Genomic DNA, 24,342 nt, shown 5'->3' on the forward strand with positions numbered 1-24,342 from the left:
ACGAAGAAGGGCTAGGAACAAGTACCTTTGATATACTGTATGGAGGGAGGTTTGGGTTCGTCCTTAAACACTTCGTAAATAGTTACAATACACGATGAGGTAACCTCGTCATTTTGATTCAATATTTGGCAAGAGTACTCGCCAGAGTCCAGTATATTGGTATTAACGACTTCCAGCACTAAAATGTTATTGTTATTAATGATGCGATGATTCGCATCGCGCTCCAGCTGCCTTCCATCCTTAAACCATTTGACGGAGAGTTCGGGTCCATCGACAGCGCAGGCCATGCGCACGCTCTGGCCCGCCTCGACGGTGCGATCGGAGAGGAAGTTAATGAACTTGGGCAGGCGAGCCTGTTCGCGTCGGCGCTGCCAATCGGCATCGCGTTCCTTTTCGCTGACGCGCTTGGCAATGCTGTATTTACGCATCTGCTGCATGAACTCTTCGCCCTCCGTGGCGGCGATGCGCTGCCAGCGCTCCTCTTCATGTGGATCGGGTCGTACGAAGTCATCGGAGGAGTCGCTGCCGCGGCGCTTTTCTTTTTTTAGATCGGGAACCACATCGTCTTCATTCTCTTCTTCCTGTTCCTGATCCTGCTCCTCCAAGTAATCATCTTCATTGTATTCGCCATCGGGAGCAACGGTGCTCTCGTCGCCCTCTTCTGGAATTTCTTCCTCGTCTTCTTCTTGTTCGGCTTCCGCCTCAGCTTCGGCCTCTTCTAATGCCCTCTGTTCAGCTTCAAGACGATCCTGCTCCTCCTTTTCTTCCTTTAAACGCTTTTGACGTTCCTCGAATGTCTCGCCCTTTGGCTTGGCACGGTTAGCCGCTTCCTCGGCTGCCTTGGCTGCTGCTTTGGCCTGTTCCTCCATCTGCAGCACCATCTTGCTCTTTTTTGGAGGCGGCTTGGGTCCAGCAGCGGCTGGCTGATCATACATCTTCTTTGTGGCCTTCTGACCACCGCCCATCTCCAGTTTCAAGGTCAATTTTGGGCTTGGGGATTTCTCCTTTTTCTCCTTCTTCTTGGGTGGAGCCTTCTTTTTGCCCTTTTTAACTGGCTCATCCTCGTCAAGATCAACGCTATCCTCTCTATCGTCGCCAAAGTCTCCAAAGTCTTCCGACTCCGATAGATTACCCGATGGACTCTGCTCCTTATCGATGGACTTGCGAGCCGTGCGCGGCTTTCTGGGTTTTTTCTCCTTCTTTTTCGGCTTAACCTCTTCGATGATTTCCTCCTCCTCTTCGACCTCTTCGTACTCCTCGACTACGTAGATAACCTCAACATTGGACACATCCATTACGGCAGCACGATCGATAACCGACAAATCGGACGTTATGTAACGCACGGGCTTTTGCACATCCATCGACTCGGAAATATCCATGACCAGGGCGCGATCGAAGACGGCAATGTTGCACGTGGTTTGGCTCTTGATGTCCCGACCTAGTTCGAATGGAGTTTTCTCCTTCTCTTCGCGTTTCAGGAATGGCGTTATGCTGCGCCATGTCGAGGGCGTGGCGCTGCGACGCGTCATATACAAGGTGAATGGCGTTTGACTCCGGCCATGTATGGGAGTGGCACTGCGTCCGCGTAAGCTGCCTGGAGTTGGTGACTTTAGTTTTCGTTTCTTTTGCGTTGGCACCTGCAGCGTATCCTGTCCTGCCGCCGCCTCCGGCTCAGCGGATCCCCGAGGCTCGATATCGCCGTCCGTTTCACCCATTTTAATATTTTTCGGCTTATTATCTTTTCACAGGATAACGGGGGTAAATGAAAATTCGTTGGGGAAAAACCGATAAAAAATATATCCGTACGAGCCGTATATATGTATAAATGAATATATATATATATATATATACGATATATGTAACCCGCTACGGTTCGATCGAAAGAGTTTTGATATTTTAGGACGTCAGGCGTCCGTTCGAGGCAAAAGAAGATTCACGACTGTGCGCAATGTGGTGAAAAAATTCGAAAAGACATTCCTTCTCGAATTAAACCTAATTGTCAATCGATTGTTAATGCTAAAAAAACAATTTGACAAATTTCGGTATTGCCTGTATGTATGTACCCTTATATATAAGATATATATATGTACGCTTATTTATATATTCGCTATCCAATTGTTGCCAAAATAAAAATCATTTGAAATAAATCTATTTAAATGCTACAGAGTTTAACTCAATTAATGCAGGCAGTAAACTCAATTATATAAATGTCATTCGAATTTCGATAAGCTATTAATAGAGTGCTGAACTAAACTTAAATAATAATATAATGAAACTATAAATGATCTTTAGCTTCTGATAAGCTCAAAGGGAAAATCGTTGGCTTGCCAATTACCTCTATATACTTAGCTCGAAAATGTATATAGTATTTAGTATATTCGTAGCTATTTCCTATTTACTTGGGTGCTTAATGTCAAATTGTATTGATTCACATTTGTAATGTGACGTTAATTTTAATTTGGGGCACTAAATCACTGGGTTGCATAGGTAAGAAAGGCACTTACCTCGTATGTTGCGTGTAAATATTGGCGGTGTGCCAAATTTGGTTGAAGGTGCTTCGTATATAGTCACAAGACAGCTCGTTTCCACCTCTCCATTTCGATTAGACGCTATGCAACGATATATGCCAGAATCATTCATTTCTGTTGATTTGATTTCAAGGCAGGATAGACCATCATTCAAGGTTATTTTGTACTTGGCATCGTTAGCAATGGGACTATTCTGCTTGAACCACTGCACTCTCATATCGTGACCAGAAATTCCACATGTCAACTTAAGATCACTGCCGGTTGCCGAGTTACGATTGGTTAGCATTAGATCTACAGTTGGCTTGCGCTTAGCGCTTCGCGATTCTTTTCTTTCCCGATACTCAGACTCCATAGATTTATATGTTTTGGTTTGAAGACTTATTGACTCTTCAGATTCAACAAGCTCCGATGTTATCCTGTCAGGTCTTCTCTCTGCTGTATCACTTAAGCTATGTGATATGTTTTCATTCAAGCTCTTTTGCTTGTGTTCATCAATAGCTTGCTGTTCTTGCACTCCTACTTCGCTATCTCCAGGCTTCTTTGTCTCTGGGCTCTTTTCTATTTCAGATACATTCTCAGATATGCCAACTTGTTCTATTTTCTTTTGCGGTTCCCTTTCGGTAACCGACTCCTTATCCTTTGGTGTTTTAGTCTCCGCAACCGTTTCATCACATACTTCCACTTGCTGGGCTTTCTTTTCAGCTTGTTTCTTCTTTTTCTCATTCAGTTTACTCTCTTTGATTTGCTCTTGCTCAAGTACGCTTGCCATTTGAGACTCAGCTTCAGAATCCTTAATTTCAGGCTTCTTACTCTCGAGTACCTTTTCTTCGGATAATTTCTCAGCAACAACTTCAGATACTTCTCCCTTTTGAGCCTTCTCTTCGGCATCCTTTTCAGTTTGTTTCTTCTTTTTCGCATCTAGTTTCTGCTCTTCAATTGATTCCTTATCAAGTACCTTTGCCTTTTGAGACTCAGTTTCAGAATCCTTCAATTCAGGCTTCTTACTCTCAGGTACCTTTTCTTCGGATAATTGCTCAGCAACAACTTCAGATACTTCTCCCTTTTGAGCCTTCTCTTCGGCATCCTTTTCAGCTTGTTTCTTCTTTTTCGCATCTAGTTTCTGCTTTTCGATTGATTCCTTATCAAGTACCTTTGCCTTTTGAGACTCAGTTTCAGAATCCTTTACTTCAGGCTTCTTACTTTCAGGGACTTTCTCTTCGGATAATTTCTCAGCAAGGACTTCAGATACTTCTCCCTGTTGGGCCTTCTTTACAGCATCCTTTTCAGCTTGTTTCTTCTTTTTCGCATCCAGTTTCTTCTGTTCGACTTGCTCTTGCTCAAGTACCTTTGCCTTTTGAGACTCAGTTTCAGAATCCTTCACTTCAGGCTTCTTACTCTCAGGTACCTTTTCTTCGGATAATTTCTCAGCAACGACTTCAGATACTTCTCCCTGTTGGGTCTTCTTTTCGGCATCCTTTTCAGTTTGTTTCTTCTTTTTCGCATCTAGTTTCTGCTCTTCAATTGATTCCTTATCAAGTACCTTTGCCTTTTGAGACTCAGTTTCAGAATCCTTCAATTCAGGCTTCATACTCTCAGGTACCTTTTCTTCGGATAATTTCTCAGCAACGACTTCAGATACTTCGCCCTGTTGGGTCTTCTTTTCGGCATCCTTTTTAGCTTGTTTCTTCTTTTTCGCATCTAGTTTCTGCTCTTCAATTGATTCCTTATCAAGTACCTTTGCCTTTTGAGACTCAGTTTCAGAATCCTTCAATTCAGGCTTCTTACTCTCAGGTACCTTTTCTTCGGATAATTGCTCAGCAACAACTTCAGATACTTCTCCCTTTTGAGACTTCTTTTCGGCATCCTTTTCAGCTTGTTTCTTCTTTTTCGCATCTAGTTTCTGCTTTTCGATTGATTCCTTATCAAGTACCTTTGCCTTTTGAGACTCAGTTTCAGAATCCTTTACTTCAGGCTTCTTACTTTCAGGGACTTTCTCTTCGGATAATTTCTCAGCAAGGACTTCAGATACTTCTCCCTGTTGGGCCTTCTTTTCAGCATCCTTTTCAGCTTGTTTTTTCTTTTTCGCATCCAGTTTCTTCTGTTCGATTTGCTCTTGCTCAAGTACCTTTGCCTTTTGAGACTCAGTTTCAGAATCCTTCACTTCAGGCTTCTTACTCTCAGGTACCTTTTCTTCGGATAATTTCTCAGCAACGACTTCAGATACTTCTGTCTTGTGAGCCTTCTTTTCGGCATCCTTTTCAGTTTGTTTCTTCTTTTTCGCATCTAGTTTCTGCTCTTCAATTGATTCCTTATCAAGTACCTTTGCCTTTTGAGACTCAGTTTCAGAATCCTTCAATTCAGGCTTCTTACTCTCAGGTACCTTTTCTTCGGATAATTTCTCAGCAACGACTTCAGATACTTCTCCCTTTTGAGCCTTCTTTTCGGCATCCTTTTCAGCTTGTTTCTTCTTTTTCGCATCTAGTTTCTGCTCTTCAATTGATTCCTTATCAAGTACCTTTGCCTTTTGAGACTCAGTTTCAGAATCCTTCAATTCAGGCTTCTTACTCTCAGGTACCTTTTCTTCGGATAATTTCTCAGCAACGACTTCAGATACTTCTCCCTGTTGGGCCTTCTTTTCGGCATCCTTTTCAGCTTGTTTCTTCTTTTTCGTATCTAGTTTCTGCTCTTCAATTGATTCCTTATCAAGTACCTTTGCCTTTTGAGACTCAGTTTCAGAATCCTTCACTTCAGGCTTCTTACTTTCAGGGACTTTCTCTTCGGATAATTTCTCAGCAACGACTTCAGATACTTCTCCCTGTTGGGCCTTCTTTTCGGCATCCTTTTCAGCTTGTTTCTTCTTTTTCGTATCTAGTTTCTGCTCTTCAATTGATTCCTTTTCAAGTACCTTTGCTTTTTGAGACTCAGTCTCAGTATCCTTGCCGTCAGGTTTATCTTTTTGAATTTTTGGAATTTGCTCTTCAACGAGACTTTCAGCAATTAAATCTTTGTCGAGCTGCTGCAACTTTTCGCTAACATTTAATATTTCTTTGGTAATGTTAAGAATTTTTCCTTCAATAGTTGCCGTTTGGAGTTGTCCCTGTTTTTTCTCAATATAATCATATTCTGATAGAAGAACAGATTTGATATGCTCAATAGCAGGTTTTAATATTGCTGTTTTATCATCCATGAGGTCATCGAATAATACAAAAATATCCATTAAGGTTTGTTGTAATTGGATCATCTTTTGAGAAGACTTTTCAATATGCAGATTAGACCTGATGTCTTCTGAAATAGCTTCAAGCTGTAGAAGTTTTGGTGCTATTAACGATGATTTTACACCCAATTCAGTACCGCCAATAAGTTTAAGCGCAGCTTTGCTTAGTATTATATTTGTCTTGATTTCTTTCAAGTAACTTTCGATTATTTTCTCCGAAGCAGTTGGAGACGCCTCAAGAAGTGAATCAATAAATGCTTCTATAATATCTTTTTCATTGTGTTCATCAAATGACTTTCCGTCGTACGTATGAACAATGTGCTCTCGGAGCTTGAATATGGACTTAGCAACTTTGTCATCGTCTTCTAGATTTTCAATTATATGATTATTTTCCGTAAGAATGGCTCGGAAGGTTTCATTCGAAATTTGCGATTCAGAAAGCTTAACTACTTCCAAAAATTTGGCTTGCAAATCATCTTTTTGCGACTTATATTTTTCTATCTGTTCCTTTTCCTTCGCATCTAGTTTCTGCTCTTCAATTGATTCCTTTTCAAGTACCTTTGCCTTTTGAGACTCAGTTTCCGAATCCTTCAATTCAGGCTTCTCACTTTCAGGAACTTTCTCTTCGGATAATTTCTCAGCAACAACTTCGGATACTTCTGCCCTTTGAGCCTTCTTTTCGGCATCCTTTTCAGCTTGTTTCTTATATTCTGCATCTAGTTTCTGCTCTTCAATTGATTCCTTATCAAGTACCTTTGCCTTTTGAGACTCAGTTTCCGAATCCTTCAATTCAGGCTTCTCACTTTCAGGAACTTTCTCTTCGGATAATTTCTCAGCAACAACTTCGGATACTTCTGCCCTTTGAGCCTTCTTTTCGGCATCCTTTTCAGCTTGTTTCTTATGTTCTGCATCTAGTTTCTGCTCTTCAATTGATTCCTTATCAAGTACCTTTGCCTTTTGAGACTCAGTTTCAGAATCCTTCACTTCAGGCTTCTTACTTTCAGGGACTTTCTCTTCGCATAATTTCTCAGCAACGACTTCAGATAGTTCTCCCTTTTGAGCTTTCTTTTCGGCATCCTTTTCAGCTTGTTTATTCTTTTTCGCATCTAGTTTCTGCTCTTCAATTGATTCCTTATCAAGTACCTTTGCCTTTTGAGACTCAGTTTCAGAATCCTTCACTTCAGGCTTCTTACTTTCAGGGACTTTCTCTTCGGATAATTTCTCAGCAACGACTTCAGATACTTCGCCCTGTTGGGTATTCTTTTCGGCATCCTTTTCAGCTTGTTTCTGCTTTTGCTCATCTAGTTTCTGCTCTTCAATTGATTCTTTTTCAAGTACCTTTGCCTTTTGAGACTCAGTTTCAGAATCCTTAATTTCAGGCTTCTTACTTTCGGTTACCTTCTCTTCGGATAATTTCTCAGCAACAACTTCAGATACTTCTCCCTGTTGGGCCTTCTTTTCGGCATCCTTTTCAGCTTGTTTCTTATGTTCTGCATCTAGTTTCTGCTCTTCAATTGATTCCTTATCAAGTACCTTTGCCTTTTGAGACTCAGTTTCAGAATCCTTCACTTCAGGCTTCTTACTCTCAGGTACCTTTTCTTCGGATAATTTTTCAGCAACAACTTCAGATACTTCTGCCTTGTGAGCCTTCTTTTCGGCATCCTTTTCAGCTTGTTTCTTATGTTCTGCATCTAGATTCTGCTCTTCAATTGATTTTTTTTCAAGTACCTTTGCCTTTTGAGACTCAGTTTCAGAATCCTTCACTTCAGGCTTCTTACTTTCAGGGACTTTCTCTTCGGATAATTTCTCAGCAACGACTTCAGATACTTCGCCCTGTTGGGTCTTCTTTTCGGCATCCTTTTCAGCTTGTTTCTGCTTTTGCTCATCTAGTTTCTGCTCTTCAATTGATTCCTTTTCAAGTACCTTTGCCTTTTGAGACTCAGTTTCAGAATCCTTCACTTCAGGCTTCTTACTTTCAGGGACTTTCTCTTCGGATAATTTGTCTGCAACGACTTCAGATACTTCTCCCTTTTGAGCCTTCTTTTCGGCATCCTTTTCAGCTTGTTTCTGCTTTTGCTCATCTAGTTTCTGCTCTTCAATTGATTCCTTTTCAAGTAGCTTTGCCTTTTGAGACTCAGTTTCAGAATCCTTAATTTCAGGCTTCTTACTTTCGGGTACCTTCCCTTCGGATAATTTCTCAGCAACAACTTCAGATACTTCTCCCTGTTGGGCCTTCTTTTCAGCATCCTTTTCAGCTTGTTTCTTCTTTTTCGCATCCAGTTTCTTCTGTTCGATTTGCTCTTGCTCAAGTACCTTTGCGTTTTGAGACTCAGTTTCAGAATCCTTCACTTCAGGCTTCTTACTATCAGGTACCTTTTCTTCGGATAATTTCTCAGCAACGACTTCAGATACTTCTCCCTTTTGAGCCTTCTTTTCGGCATCCTTTTCAGCTTGTTTCTGCTTTTGCTCATCTAGTTTCTGCTCTTCAATTGATTCCTTTTCAAGTAGCTTTGCCTTTTGAGACTCAGTTTCAGAATCCTTAATTTCAGGCTTCTTACTTTCGGGTACCTTCTCTTCGGATAATTTCTCAGCAACGACTTCTGATACTTCGCCCTGTTGGGTCTTCTTTTCGGCATCCTTTTCAGCTTGTTTCTGCTTTTGCTCATCTAGTTTCTGCTCTTCAATTGATTCCTTTTCAAGTAGCTTTGCCTTTTGAGACTCAGTTTCAGAATCCTTAATTTCAGGCTTCTTACTTTCGGGTACCTTCTCTTCGGATAATTTCTCAGCAACGACTTCAGATACTTCGCCCTGTTGGGTCTTCTTTTCGGCATCCTTTTCAGCTTGTTTCTGCTTTTGCTCATCTAGTTTCTGCTCTTCAATTGATTCCTTTTCAAGTAGCTTTGCCTTTTGAGACTCAGTTTCAGAATCCTTAATTTCAGGCTTCTTACTTTCGGGTACCTTCTCTTCGGATAATTTCTCAGCAACAACTTCAGATACTTCTCCCTGTTGGGCCTTCTTTTCAGCATCCTTTTCAGCTTGTTTCTTCTTTTTCGCATCTAGTTTCTGCTCTTCAATTGATTCTTTTTCAAGTACCTTTGCCTTTTGAGACTCAGTTTCAGAATCCTTCAATTCGGGCTTCTTACTTTCAGGGACTTTCTCTTCGGATAATTTCTCAGCAACGACTTCAGATACTTCTCCCTGTTGGGCCTTCTTTTCAGCATCTTTTTCAGCTTGTTTCTTCTTTTTCGCATCCAGTTTCTTCTGTTCGATTTGCTCTTGCTCAAGTACCATTGCCTTTTGAGACTCAGTTTCAGAATCCTTAATTTCAGGCTTCTTACTTTCGGGTACCTTTTCTTCGGATAATTTCTCAGCAACGACTTCAGATACTTCTCCCTGTTGGGCCTTCTTTTCGGCATCCTTTTCAGCTTGTTTCTTCTTTTTCGTATCTAGTTTCTGCTCTTCAATTGATTCCTTTTCAAGTACCTTTGCTTTTTGAGACTCAGTCTCAGTATCCTTGCCGTCAGGTTTATCTTTTTGAATTTTTGGAATTTGCTCTTCAACGAGACTTTCAGCAATTAAATCTTTGTCGAGCTGCTGCAACTTTTCGCTAACATTTAATATTTCTTTGGTAATGTTAAGAATTTTTCCTTCAATAGTTGCCGTTTGGAGTTGTCCCTGTTTTTTCTCAATATAATCATATTCTGATAGAAGAACAGATTTGATATGCTCAATAGCAGGTTTTAATATTGCTGTTTTATCATCCATGAGGTCATCGAATAATACAAAAATATCCATTAAGGTTTGTTGTAATTGGATCATCTTTTGAGAAGACTTTTCAATATGCAGATTAGACCTGATGTCTTCTGAAATAGCTTCAAGCTGTAGAAGTTTTGGTGCTATTAACGATGATTTTACACCCAATTCAGTACCGCCAATAAGTTTAAGCGCAGCTTTGCTTAGTATTATATTTGTCTTGATTTCTTTCAAGTAACTTTCGATTATTTTCTCCGAAGCAGTTGGAGACGCCTCAAGAAGTGAATCAATAAATGCTTCTATAATATCTTTTTCATTGTGTTCATCAAATGACTTTCCGTCGTACGTATGAACAATGTGCTCTCGGAGCTTGAATATGGACTTAGCAACTTTGTCATCGTCTTCTAGATTTTCAATTATATCATTACTTTCCGTAAGAATGGCTCGGAAGGTTTCATTCGAAATTTGCGATTCAGAAAGCTTAACTACTTCCAAAAATTTGGCTTGCAAATCATCTTTTTGCGACTTATATTTTTCTATCTGTTCCTTTTCCTTCGTATCTCTTTTCTGCTCTTCGATTGATTCCTTTTGAAGTACTTTTGCCTTTTGAGACTCAGTTTCAGAATCCTTCAATTCAGGCTTCTTACTTTCGGGTACCTTTTCTTCGGATAATTTTTCAGCAACAACTTCAGATACTTCTCCCTGTTGGGCCTTCTTTTCAGCATCCTTTTCAGCTTGTTTCTGCTTTTTCGCATCTAGTTTCTGCTCTTCAATTAATTCCTTTTCAAGTACCTTTGCCTTTTGAGGCTCTGATTCAGAAGGCTTCACTTCAGGCTTTTCACTTTCAGGGACTTTCTCTTGGGATAATTTCTCAGCAACAACTTCAGTCTCAGAATCCTTGCCGTCAGGTTTATCTTCTTGAATTGTTGGTATTTGCTCTTTAACGAGACTTTCAGCAATTAAGTCTTTGTTGAGCTGTTGCAACTTTTCGCTAACATTTAATATTTCTTTGGTAATGTTATGAATTTTTCCTTCAATAGTTGCAGTTAGGATTTGGCCCTGCTTATTCTCAATATAATCATATTCTAATAGAAGAACAGATTTAAGTTGTTCTATAAGAGGCTTTAAGCCAGTTGTGTTGTCTTCCAAAAGGTCATCAAGTATTAGAAAAGTGTCCATTAGGTTTTGTTGTAGATGAATCATCATTTCTGACGACTTCTCAATATGCTGCTCAGATTTTATATTTTTTGCAATACTTTCCAAATTCATTATTTTTGGTATCAACAATGATGGCTTAGTAAACATATCAGTCTCGTCAATTAGTTGAACGGCAGCTTTTGTTAAAATTACGTTTGCTTCAATTTCTTTAATGAAATGGTTGATTATAATTTCTGCTGCAGTTGGAGAAGCTTCAAGGAGAGATTCGATAAATGTTTCTACCATTTCTTTATCTTTAAGTTCTTCACCCGCTTTTCCATCGTATGTATGAACAATGTGCTCTCGGAGCTTGAATATGGACTTAGCAACTTTGTCATCGTCTTCTAGATTTTCAATTATATGATTACTTTCCGTAAGAATGGCTCGGAAGCTTTCATTCGAAATTTGCGATTCAGAAACCTTAACCATTTCCAAAAATTTGGCTTGCAAATCATATTTTGCTTTGATTTCAGACTTCTTAATATCGGGTACCTTTTCTTCGGATAATTTCTCAGCAACAATTTCAGATACTTCTGCCTTGTGAGCCTTCTTTTCGGCATCCTTTTCAGCTTGTTTCTTCTTTTTTGCATCTAGTTTCTGCTTTTCAATTGATTCCTTTTCAAGTACCTTTGCCTTTTGAGACTCAGTTTCAGAATCCTTCACTTCAGGCTTCTTACTTTCAGGGACTTTCTCTTCGGATAATTTCTCAGCAACGACTTCAGATACTTCTCCCTGTTGGGCCTTCTCTTCAGCATCCTTTTCAGCTTGTTTCTTCTTTTTCGCATCCAGTTTCTTCTGTTCGATTTGCTCTTGCTCAAGTACCTTTGCCTTTTGAGACTCAGTTTCAGAATCCTTCACTTCAGGCTTCTTACTTTCAGGGGCTTTCTCTTCGGATAATTTCTCAGCAACGACTTCAGATACTTCTCCCTGTTGGGCCTTCTTTTCGGCATCCTTTTCAGCTTGTTTCTGCTTTTGCTCATCTAGTTTCTGCTCTTCAATTGATTCTTTTTCAAGTACCTTTGCCTTTTGAGACTCAGTTTCAGAATCCTTCAATTCGGGCTTCTTACTTTCAGGGACTTTCTCTTCGGATAATTTCTCAGCAACAACTTCAGAGACTTCTCCCTGTTGGGCCTTCTTTTCAGCATCCTTTTCAGCTTGTTTCTTCTTTTTCGCATCCAGTTTCTTCTGTTCGATTTGCTCTTGCTCAAGTACCTTTGCCTTTTGAGACTCAGTTTCAGAATCCTTCACTTCAGGCTTCTTACTTTCAGGGACTTTCTCTTCGGATAATTTCTCAGCAACGACTTCAGATACTTCTCCCTGTTGGGCCTTCTTTTCGGCATCCTTTTCAGCTTGTTTCTTCTTTTTCGTATCTAGTTTCTGCTCTTCAATTGATTCCTTTTCAAGTACCTTTGCTTTTTGAGACTCAGTCTCAGTGTCCTTGCCGTCAGGTTTATCTTTTTGAATTTTTGGAATTTGCTCTTCAACGAGACTTTCAGCAATTAAATCTTTGTCGAGCTGCTGCAACTTTTCGCTAACATTTAATATTTCTTTGGTAATGTTAAGAATTTTTCCTTCAATAGTTGCCGTTTGGAGTTGTCCCTGTTTTTTCTCAATATAATCATATTCTGATAGAAGAACAGATTTGATATGCTCAATAGCAGGTTTTAATATTGCTGTTTTATCATCCATGAGGTCATCGAATAATACAAAAATATCCATTAAGGTTTGTTGTAATTGGATCATCTTTTGAGAAGACTTTTCAATATGCAGATTAGACCTGATGTCTTCTGAAATAGCTTCAAGCTGTAGAAGTTTTGGTGCTATTAACGATGATTTTACACCCAATTCAGTACCGCCAATAAGTTTAAGCGCAGCTTTGCTTAGTATTATATTAGTCTTGATTTCTTTCAAGTAACTTTCGATTATTTTCTCCGAAGCAGTTGGAGACGCCTCAAGAAGTGAATCAATAAATGCTTCTATAATATTTTGATCAGTTTGGTCTTGAGGTGATTTTCCGTCATACGTATGAACAATGTGCTCTCGGAGTTTAAATATTCCTTTGACGATTTTATTAGAGTCTTCCAAGTTTTCCATAATCTCTTTGCAGTCGTTTATAACTGATGTTCCTTCAGGCTTATTTGATTTCGATTCTATCACACTGCACAAGTCTGAGAATTTGATATTTAAGGTCCGTTTTAATTCTCGGTCTTTCTCAATGGGAGTTACAATTTCAGTTTTCTCTTGTAGATCTGGTACTTCAATGGCCTTTGCGTCGATTTCATCTTTGGGTTTTTTGGTTGAAATTTCCTTTAAATCTTCTTCTAGTTTTCGTTTGACCTTCATTTCTGATTTGTCCTGGACAACATTCGCTTGCTCCAATTTCTCTTCAACTTCCTGGGCGGACCTATCTTCTGCCTGTTTATCGGTAAGCGTGGCACTTAATTGAATTAGCTTTTCGTGAAGATTGTTTATTTGCAGCTGAAGAGTCTCGATTAGATAAAGCTGCTCTGATGTAATTTGCGACAGCTGGGGCTGAGAAAGAATATCACTTTCAATTCGAATAAGCGTAGCTTCCAGTTGACCGATTTCGTCAGTGTTTTCTTCAAGAAGCTTGGCGCTCAGTGGATTATCGTTCTGTAAGCCCTGTTCGATTTCAGTTAGGAACGCTTTGCCCGAAGCAACGTTTTCAATTATTGCACTGATGTCAATCGGCGATGTGGATGCGACTGAAACTAAGGTCAAGTTCTTGAGGTCCGCGGATATGGCATCGATCTCTTGTAGCAATTCTATGATGCGTATTGCACTTTCATTATTCTCAATGAAATCAAAGACGCCAACGAGACTGCTTTGAGTCTTCAGTAGTCCACTCAATAAATCGTTTTCAGCCTTTTCGCTAACCTCGTTGAGTGCTCTGAACGTGGACATCAGATTGGACTGGAGATTAATCATTAAGGTCGATGATTTATCAACATCAACATTAGGGGAAATGGCCACGGCTCTGATCGATTCTAACAGCTTTTTAAAGCTGCTCTGCACATTGCCCAGCGACTGTTGCTGGGCGTAGGACATGAAGTGCTCAAAGGTATTTTCGATTTTGGAATACATCTCTTGAGCCAGCTGCGTCTCCAGCATTGGTAGAGAAAGTAGAATATCTTCGAAAGCGCTTTCCACATTATCTAAGGAATCAACCAGACCCGATTCGTAGGTGTGCACCAAACACTCCTTCAATTTAAACATGGTTCGTGCGATTTTAGCCTGAGCCAATACAGTTTCCTGCTGATCGTTGCCCGAGACGAGCGCCTCCTGAATATTCTTCAAATCAGAGTTTAGCTGTTGCATTATTTCGCTGACTTGACGTAGCTCCTCATGGTTTTCGCTTTTGGTTACTTCCAGGCAAGCCTCAAGTTGCTTGATGCCACTTTGCACGCCCTGTTGCACGTCGAAGACTTCGACTTTTGGCTCTGCAACGATGACAGCTGCCTGCTTGACAACACTCTCAACTGTCTGCTGTTGCCCGCTGGTCTTCAGCTCGGATAAATTCTGAGAGGACATATCGAGTGCCTGTTCCACTGCTTGAATATCAATTTGCTCACAATATTGCCTAAGATCGTGCAGTGGCGTGGCCAATGTCTTGAGCTTAGATATCTCCAGATCCTTTAGGCTTTCCGCCCCACTGTGCGCCATACATTCCTCCACCTCGAGGACACAGCGCTCCAAGCTGCACATGGCTGCGGCAAAAGTGCCTGGATCAGTGCCTTCGGAGAAGGATTGGGCAGCCTCCACAAGGTTTGTTTCTTGCACCAGCGCAATGTTGCTCTGCAGCTCGTGCATTTTAATGATAGCCGCTTGCAGTTGTTCACCTGTTTCTGCCCGTAAGGAGCTCACGTCCAGATCTTCACAATGCGACAGAACAGCAGCAATGCCATGATTCAGATCTGAGAGCAACTGCTCAGCTGGCTTCTTCAGTGTTTCTTCACTCTGCTTCAGCCCCTCTTCTGTAGTATATGCCTCTGGTTCAGTGGGCAACGATTCAGCTAAGGATTTGAGCACAGACACATCATCCAGTGTGGATACGTCTTCGCTGGACAGCTTCAGTGGCTGAAGCTTTTCGAGTGCCTGTACGAAACTTGAGAGCGGACTCGATATGGCAAGCGCATTCCATGTAAGCGTTTCATCCAAAACTTCTCGCTGCTGGGCAACAATATCGTTAAAATGGTTCAGGACTTCGTTAAATTCATTAATGTCAGCAGCTGGATTATCGAGTGTCTTGGCCAGATCTGCAAAGCTCTTGCCCATCTCATATAAGATGCGTATGGTTTGAGCTTCATTAGGGTTAAGCGTGTTCTCCGCCTCACTGAAGGTCGCCAGTCCCTTGGCGATTTGTAAGATTCTCAAGAGCGAAACCTGAGCCTCGTTCGCCGAAGATTTGATCTTGGAAGTTATCTTGGTATTCTCATTAATTCTGTTTAATGCCAGCTGCAGTGTTTCGATGTTGCCAATCGACTCCTCCAGTGAGACCTTCGTCTCCAGAACTTTGCGCAATGCACTGAAGGATTTGTCCTGCTGTGCCGCCAGCTGTTCGTCCTGTTGAATCTCCTGCTGCAGAATCTTGAACTCATGCTCCTCGATATCAATAATAGCATTGCGTATTATGTTGCGTATGTTTTCGAGGTACTGAAGCGCCTGCTTATCCGGCTCGCCAGCCCTTGAGGCCAAGAGCAGTCCTTGTCCCTGCTGCGTGTTCTCCTGCAGCAGACTGAGAGGCTCGATCAGATCGGCTAAAGATCCAGAGGTAGACTTCACCTCTGTCTGGCGTATGCAATAATTCAGCTCGTCAATAGGACGCTTCAGCTTATCAAGCAGCTCCACATGATGCCGCGTTATATCTTTGTCCAAAATGGTGCCAATCAGAGCGGACAACTCATCCTTCAAGTTTTGTAAGCGAATCTTTACATTGTCGCTGAGCCGTTCCGAAATTCGTTCAATATTCGTTTCGAAATGCAGAACTGCTTGGGCAATGGATTGCAATAGCTTCTGGGTGTCTGCCAAATCCAGTTTGGCACCCTCTCTAGCTGCCTGACCACTCTCCAGATCCTGACCCAATTGCGCCAGTCCATTCTGAATCTCTTGCAGTGGCGGCACCATGGACTCCACTGTGCTTACGGTAAACATGCCAGCCTCCACGCTATCCGATTTCTCATTAAGTATCAGCTCCAATCCCTTATTGAGCTCGAACAGCGGCGGCGTTACAATATCCAAAATGGCCATGTTAATCTTCTGCTCCATGGACTCGGAACCAGCGAGAGACTCTGTCTTATCTTCAATTGATTGAAGTGTGCTCTGCAGCTCTTTTATGGGCTCCACAATGCTATCCAGCACCTTCTTGTGCACCTTCTTGTAGATTTGCTCCTCACTCTCCTCCATGGAGAGCTCCATTTCAACGCGCTCGAGAGCTTCCTGTATTTTTGCTACTGGCTGACAGATTTCCTTCAAGGCGCTCGCTTCGCTAGGTAAGTTGGCTTCCGTAATGGAAGCAAATGAAATGCTATCGGGTACATCCTGCATCTTCTCCACGGTCTCTGTAAAATGCTTGGCTGCTTCCAGTTCTTGGGCTTCCTGCAGCAGAGCCTGCGATCGAATGGTGCCCTGGGTTATTTCCAGGCCCTGGTGTATATCATCGGCAGTTAAATTGATTTGATTTCGCAAGCTCTCCGATTCGAACTTTTCGCTGACAATCTTGAGCTCCTCGAGCGCCCGCTTCATGTGCTCGGCTACGCTGTCGATAATGCAGACGCTTGTCCTTTGGATGAGCGTGGCGCCCGTCTCATCTATTTCCACACACTTCTCAATCACCTGGAGGCCCATGTGCAGCCTGCGTATGTCGTCGTCCATGGTCTGGATTAGTGCATCGATTTGGGTCTCGCCCGAGTAGACACGCAGCTTCGACTCGATCTGTTTGATGGGCTCTATAATGTCTCGGATGATGGCAATACTTTGATCAGCAGCCGCTGGCGTCATCATCATGGTGGACTGATCCAATACCTCCGCCTCGACCACAGTCAAATGATTTTCAATGACTCTCAGTAATTTGGCTAGTGGCACCAAAGCCATAAGATTCTTGTTGATCTCGGCCTCATCGGTCACGGCCTTCATCTGTGAAGCTGGCTGCATCATTAAGCCATCACCCACAGCGCCCGAGATGTCCTGTAGCTTGGCATCGTCTTCAGTCGTCTTCGAGGAATCGCTATCCGTGGGTTTCTTGGACTTCTTACGCTTCGGTGGTGCGGCAACAGCTGCTTCGCGCTCGCTAGATAGAGCCGCCTTCTGCGATGTGGACATCTGTGCACTGGCGAAAGTTTGCAGATCAGATGTCTCCTCCTCACCCTGGCTGCCCGACCCGGATGCTTTGGATAAACTGTAGAATTCATCAGTTTCTGTCGGTCGCGACTTCTTGCGCTTTCGTATCGGTGCTGATAAAGACAGCTCCTCCTCCATTTTTTCAAACGATTGCTGAGCGTATTTCTCAGTTGCCTTGTCGAAGACTCCCTCCCTGCCCGAGGAGCCGTGCACTGTGATCTCAGTGATTGATATATCATCCATGCCCGCCTCGGTGCGCAGATCCTCGTCGTGTGTGAAGTACTCGGGCGCAATGTCTATAACGACTGCCTCCATAAGCAGCTTGCCGGACTGTGAAGTCTCCTTTACGAAGCGCAGTGGCGGCAGCTCCACAATATTGTGCTCCGTCACGTGCTCCGATATTTGGTCCGCATACATCTCGACGATCTTCAGGGCCTCCTCTTCCGTTAAGTCGGGTGTTTCGTATAGGGACACTGACACTTCTTTGCCATCAAAGGAGAAGGACACATCGCCCTTATCGTCTATGGTTATATCGCCCACTGGCGTCTCATAGAGCTGCGATGTGCGCTCCTCTTGAATGGTGGACAGCGAAAGGTTCCTTTGCAGCTCATTTGCCTCTGACTGTTCAGTTTTCTGCGTTCGCTGCGCATCCTCAAAGCCCAGCAGCGAGGCTGAGCTGGCCACAACGCCCATGCAGTTTCTAGCCTCGCAGGTGTAGGTGCCCAGACAGCAGGTGCCATCCTGGCCAGAAATAATCCTGTGTATGTCGCCCGGCTTCAGTTCCACGCCGTCTTTGTACCACTTGAGCACCGGCTGCGGCACGCCAATGACCTTGCATTCCAGATTGACGGCACCCTCCTCTGTGAGCACTGCGCGCAGACACTCCAGGAATCGGGGCTTCTTGTAGTGCCTCGGTATTTGCAATTTGAGGAAGCACGAGGTAATGCTGGTGCCAAAGTCATTGACGGCCACACACTTCCACTCGGCCTGGTCGACAAACTCTGCCGACTTGATGTCGAGCAGCCAGTCCTCATTCTCGCCCCGATAGTGATTATATCGTTCGTTCGGATCGATGGGCAGCTCGTCCCGGAACCAGCTTAGAATTGGATCAGGTGTAGCCTTGACTACAACTTTAAATTGAAACGGCTCGTTGATCTTGGCATCTGTGCTCTTCAGGCCGGTTACAAATTTGGGCGCTTGATTCTGATGCGTGAAAACCAAACGCTCCTCATCTGTCAGCTGATTCTGTATGTCCTCCACGGTGAGCACCGCTGTGCTGCTTGTCTCGCCCATACAATTGCGTGCTATGCAGCAGTAGGTGCCTAGGGAATTGGTGCCCGTCAGCTGATATACATCGCCGGGCTTCAACTCGTGTCCATCCTTGAACCACTTGAGCACTGGCGTCGGAAAGCCAACTACTTTGCACTCAAAGGAAACCAAACCCTCCTCAGTCAGCACGGCGCGCAGGCTCTCCATGAATCTGGGCTTGCGGTAATTACGGGGAACTGCAAATTAAATATATACAATATTTAGTTAAATATATAGTTTATTGATTATCTGAGCACGCGACTCACTGTCCATGTTGACAACACACGCTGAAATGCCCACACAGCCCTCAAAGCTGGTGACGACGCACTTCCAGTCGCCGGCATCGCACGATTCCGAGGGCTTGATCTCAATCATATAGACGCCAAGGCCATCTTCAATTAGCTTATAGCGCTCACCGGTGTCCACACGTCCATCTTTGTTGTACCAGGTGACGCTCTTGGGCCAAGGCGGCACCACAACTGAGACATAAAAAAAAAATTAAAATCAAATCAAGTATACGTCATGTTGTTCCGCAAGAGAGAGTGGAAGAGCAAGTGTCATGGAGAGCGTGACTGACATTTATCTCTCTCTCTCTCTCTACGTCGTGCGCGCGCTCTCTCCCTCTCCCATTAATCTTTCAGCAATTATTGGTTTTGTTTTGCTCGTCTCATTTGGCGCATGTTGTTGACCCACCTCAACAACAGTCCAAGCATTCCCAGCGAATTCATTAAGTTCAAGTTTCTAGAGCACGAGCACGCTGTCTAAAAACAACACAGATGCCGCTTCAAGCTAACTACATATATCTATATATAGTCCATATGCATAGAAAGGTAGCTCATCTGTGTGTGTGAGTGTGTTCGAATAATAAACAAAAAATGTTTTTGCTCGACTTTTTCTTTTGATTCGGGCACTTTGCCAAGGGGTAGCTGAAATGCCCAACGCTAACGCCAACGCGCTGAGAGCCACTCGCCACTCGCCACTCACCTTGACAGCCGAGTATGATGGTATCACCGATTTGGACGCTCTGGCTCCGCAGCTCATTCGTAAAGATCGGCGGCGGCGCATTGCTGCTAACGCTGAGAATAAGAGAAGAACAGAAAATGAAATTCAATTGATCAGAAGTAGTGAGTGAGGCAGAGCGAGGGAGAGAGAGCTTGGCTACCCACTTGTCGGCTGGTTTCAGTGAGCCTTCGCGACTGCCACGGCCCACCACGTGCACCTTGGAGCTGGAGTAGGTGACGCCCATGCAGTTCTTCGCCTCGCACGTATATGTGCCCAACGACGTGGGATCATCCGCATTGGCGGTCAGTGCAAATATATCGCCCGCTTTGATCTCCTTGGAGTCCTTGAACCAGCGCAAGTGTGGTGTTGGCACGCCCACCACCTTGCACTCCAGCGATACGGTGCCCTGTTCGGTGAGCACCGCCCGCAGCTCCTCCACAAATTCGGGCGTCTTGTACGCCTTGGGCACCAGCACATTCAGCGTGGCCAGACAGGAATTGCGTCCGCCCATGTTTTCGGCCATTAACATCCACTGGCCCCCATCCTCGAGTATTACCGGGCTCACTTCCAAATAGTGAAAGGTGCCCTCATTCGTCTCTGTGATGCGATCATTTTCACATATTCTGCGATCGTTTCGATACCAGGTTAACTAAATTTGCAATTAAATTTGTGGGTTTCGATATATATACAGCTATATAGATATAGAATTCGTTCGATTTAGTGCTCTTTACCTTAAGATCTGTTGAGCTGCGTATTTCTGTTAGGAGGCGAGTTCGTGTTCCCACTTTGACGGAGAGATCGACGAGGCGACGCAGAAATACGGGCGGATCCTCGCCCGTTGATCTGTCCTCGACAATGAGCTCCACATGCCTGCGCGCCACCTCGTTGCCTTTCGTGCGGGCAAACAGGGTATAGTGTCCAGCATCCTCGCGCTGAACATGCTCCACGGCCAGCTGGACGGCATTGCTGGTCTGTGTGATGCGAAAGCGGTCGGAATTCTCGATGGGTATATCGCCACGGGTCCTGAGAAACATTCATGAATAACATACATACACACATACATATATTTATATTCAACTTGATTGGGTAGCTAATTAATTGTATTTCTGTGTGTCTCTCTTTGTTTACCTTTTCCTATAGACGGACGAGGCAGAGGCTGTGGAGAGCGTGCCATGAAACTGTTTGTGCTCGTTGCAGCAGCAACGACAACATTTCGAGCATCCGTTGCCCATGGTGTTCGATAGATTCTAATGTTTACTCTAAATATTTATATTCTATTTACACATGCACGCACACACACACACATATACTTATGTATATATGCCAAGACACCGACACTGTGGTAATTAAGTAAATAGTATACAAATTTAGATGCTAATAAAGACGTCTTTCCCAGTTTTCGGAACTGAAGGCTGTGTAGCCAAATAATTTAAATTAAGACTCTATTAAATATCCTGAGTAAATTAAAAATGCAATTTAGTGAGATGTATTTCTAAATTGCCATATATATACATATTTATATATAAGTTCATTCTAGATATATGTATAAAGTTATTCAACTACACCGCGAACTACTGAAATAACGCTCAAGCGTAAAATAGTCTCGCTAGACTAACTCCCTTCTTGAGTGAGTGATAATAAAAAAAAATAACTCTTAAAGAAAAGGGTCTGTAAGAAGTGCGCAATTTTGAGTGGCCAGGCAGCTATATAAAGGCGCAGCAGCTCGAGTGCTCGATCAGTCGCGCGCCTGACGTGGTGCAGTGCAGTCAAAGTGAAGTGAAGTGAAATTCGCCAGTTATAATTTGTTGTATTTGTTTAAGAATTTTGTTAATAATACTATTTGTTAAATAATTTAAATTTTTAATAATTGTTTATAATCATTTAAGTGCATTGGTTTACAACGACTGTTAAGCATCATAAATGTAAATGATTTTTATATTTATATTATATATAGCATCATAAATGTAAATGATAATTATATTCATGATCATCATATTAATGTTTATTGTTTTTGCCAATTATTGTAAGTGCTGCTCATCATAATTTCTTTTCATTTGTTTGTTAAGCCTAACTTTAAGAGCAACTCTGGAAGCAGCAGGAATGTGCAGAGTGTCCTAAGTAGACCTATATATGCAAGGGCTTGTGAATATTCGAATTTTAAGGTAAGTAAATACTTATATACATTCATATTTTTCTATAGATACAATCATATGGAAATAGGAGAGCAAATATTCAATACTTGAATATAATATAAGTTAAACTATATATATATTAATATTTGGTTTGTTAAGCATGACTTTAAGAGAAGCAGCAGAAATACTTCTGAATAAGTGAATTTTAAATAAATACTCATATACATTAATGATACTTCTTAAGTTCTTAACAATAATGGAATATATTTTAGTTATATATATATTAAAATGTAAATATATAATCAAATATATTTGGATATTCCCTAAACTGTCCCTAAAACTTAAGAATCCATATTGTAGCAATTCTAATAAATATTCATAGCAAAACTATTTATGATTAGTATTATTTTGTCATTTATTATTTAGTTATTATTTATTTATATTTATTTTCATATATTTTTATTTATATATATTTATATATTTATTTATATTTTAATTACTTTTACTTTTTAAACAATTTCTTGGCTCTCTAAAGATATTAATTAATTTCTGCACGTGCTCGCATTTTTTTAGCTGCTCGACAGAAAAGTCATTAATTTGATTTTGGCATTATTATGATTATTAACAAATAAACAAAACAACAAAGAGCAAAAGAGAAGAAAATATTTAAACCAATTTGAAAAGAAAAATGACGACGATATTTCAATCGAAAACAAGAATGTTTATAAATAAATGCACCTACTCGACTATATTAATTGTGTTTTGTATTTACACACACTCGCACACACGCACCCACTCACAAGCCAAAGACACAAAAAAAAAAAATAAATAAGAAAATGAAAATTTGTTTTCTTTTGTTTGAACATTTTATTTTGGGACACGTATCTCACGGATGCCACGCATTTCATTTTCGAATTTGCTAATATTTCGATGTTCTCTGTGTCTCGGCGAACGAATTTAGTTAAGTTAACGCTTAAAATATAGAAACCGAAATGTTTCGCTTGTTTCTTCCGCCGTTTTGGCAACATTTTTGCTGTTTGTTGTTTGTTTGGCTGGCGCAGGTATTGCAAAATCTTTTCGGATTGATTATGTAATCATCCCGAAAAAAAAAAACAGAAGGGAAAAGCAATTTTCAACACTTTTTGGGCATCGCAACAATATGACGCCACACACAAAGCTTTACAACATTTTCAAAATATTTTTCACGCGCTCGAATTTGTTAATGCAGCTAAATTTAGCAGATCGCCACCATTACGCGGGACACACACATACGCACGCTCACACACACACACACACATGGTGTGTGGTGTTGCCTTTTGTTCTGCTTGCACTACTTTTATGCAAAGCACTCGTATGCACTGTCTCATATGTAGTTTTGATTGATTTCGTATACTTGATCAAGTATACGCAGCGTTGTTTCACATGAATTTCAAGCACACACGCACATATACCTATATAAACATATACGCAGTTAAAGACAAAAAATGCTGCTGGGCAACGGATATGTTAATGCGCCGATCGTCAAAGTGGAACTGGCGAGCTGCCGGCACTGCTCTGCGCTGCTCTGCTCTGCTCTGCCTTCGACATAGCCATTGCCCAAGAGACGAATTGGTCAGAGAACGAACGCAGCTGCTGCGACAATTCAGACGAAGAGCAGCAGCCAGCTGAAAGAAGCTGAAGAGGAGGCAGGCAGAGAGCATAACATATTGTTTTGCGACTCTGGGCGCAGTCGCCGTTGACCCGGGCATCGGCCATCGGGCGTCGGGCATCGGGCATCTGACATCTCTTGGCAGTTCTTGTTGAGCAAGCGTGAAGCAGAAATCATATGTGTAAGTGCGCAAATTTCTTGGCATTATGCACACAACCGGTGAATCACATACACACTGCACACACACATACACACAGAGAGAGAAATGCCTATTAATTTATTAGCTATGACTTACCATTCGAATTTGAAGGGCAGCAATTCCGTTTCATCCTCCTCATCGCAATCGATTTTAACAAAGAAGGTCGCACGTTCGTTGGGTATGCAGCGTATTAAGGAGCTGGAGTTTTCGCTAAACGTTATCTTTGGTGTTCGCAAAGGCATAGTTTTCTGGCCAGGAGGTTCTAAAATGTAAAAGGCAAGCAAAATGAAGTGTTAGAGCTAAAGAATCAAATTCATTTTGATAATATGAATTCCTTAAAGGAAAGGAAGCTGACTTGAGAGGACTTATCTTACTCTAAGCTACTTCTTCTATTTTTTGTTAAACTGGGACTAGCTTACTAACTCTGTCAAGTATGAGTTTCTTATAGAAAATAAGAAAGTCATCGAGAAATTCTTCTTTTTCACACTCAATAAAGAAAAAGAGAAATCCATGGAAATCACACAGGACTTCTTAAAATGTTATGAAAACCTTAGCGCTCCAATATTCTTTATTTTAAAACTTTAACTAAATTTGATCAATAAATTCTTGATTTTCAAATTCCTCAATCTTCATAATTTGATTCTCTGAAATATTCGTATTCATTATAAGTGGACTTAGCATAAATAAATTTAGTTCTACTTCATGAATCATAGAATTCATTCGCATAATATAATATACATAATCACATTATAGTTATAGTATATATATATATATATATATATATATATATATATATATATATATATATATATGTATATATAAATGTATATTTTGTGTATTTTCAGATATTTTCTAGTTCTAGTTCTATTCCTATTCCTAATTCCTACAATTATTTTTTTTATAAAAACATTTCAGCTGTTGCTGTTCGAACTTTAAAGCCAAGCAATACTTACATGCATAGAATATTATATGTATACTATATTATAGAATATATACATATATGT

At 41.6% G+C, this 24,342-nt stretch overlaps 1 protein-coding gene across 26 annotated transcripts in view; it reads right to left on the reverse strand.

The window, feature by feature from the left end:
* Positions 1 to 24,342, reverse strand: part of LOC111598806 (myosin light chain kinase, smooth muscle) — a 47,265-nt gene that overhangs the window by 21,792 nt on the left and 1,131 nt on the right. For 5 of the 26 annotated variants that reach the window (XM_030225463.1, XM_030225488.1, XM_030225473.1 and 2 more), the window contains exons 2-10: positions 23,435 to 23,600; positions 20,091 to 20,382; positions 19,524 to 20,008; positions 19,342 to 19,433; positions 18,624 to 18,836; positions 9,037 to 18,554; positions 6,496 to 7,671; positions 3,874 to 6,300; positions 2,505 to 3,678 (exon numbers count right to left, since the gene is read on the reverse strand). In XM_030225463.1, the coding sequence (XP_030081323.1) occupies positions 2,505 to 3,678; positions 3,874 to 6,300; positions 6,496 to 7,671; positions 9,037 to 18,554; positions 18,624 to 18,836; positions 19,342 to 19,433; positions 19,524 to 20,008; positions 20,091 to 20,382; positions 23,435 to 23,600 (15,543 nt within the window). Of the gene's footprint in view, positions 1 to 25; positions 1,967 to 2,504; positions 3,679 to 3,873; positions 6,301 to 6,495; positions 8,056 to 9,036; positions 18,555 to 18,623; positions 18,837 to 19,341; positions 19,434 to 19,523; positions 20,009 to 20,090; positions 20,383 to 20,487; positions 20,665 to 23,434; positions 23,601 to 24,342 lie in introns of those variants that run through there. The other 21 variants (XM_030225467.1, XM_030225471.1, XM_030225465.1 and 18 more) reach the window with 21 other exon arrangements.

Source organism: Drosophila hydei, unplaced genomic scaffold (genome assembly GCF_003285905.1).
Source record: "Drosophila hydei strain 15085-1641.00,03,60 unplaced genomic scaffold, DhydRS2 tig00008134-arrow-pilon, whole genome shotgun sequence".
In the NCBI taxonomy this organism is placed as follows: domain Eukaryota; kingdom Metazoa; phylum Arthropoda; class Insecta; order Diptera; family Drosophilidae; genus Drosophila; species Drosophila hydei.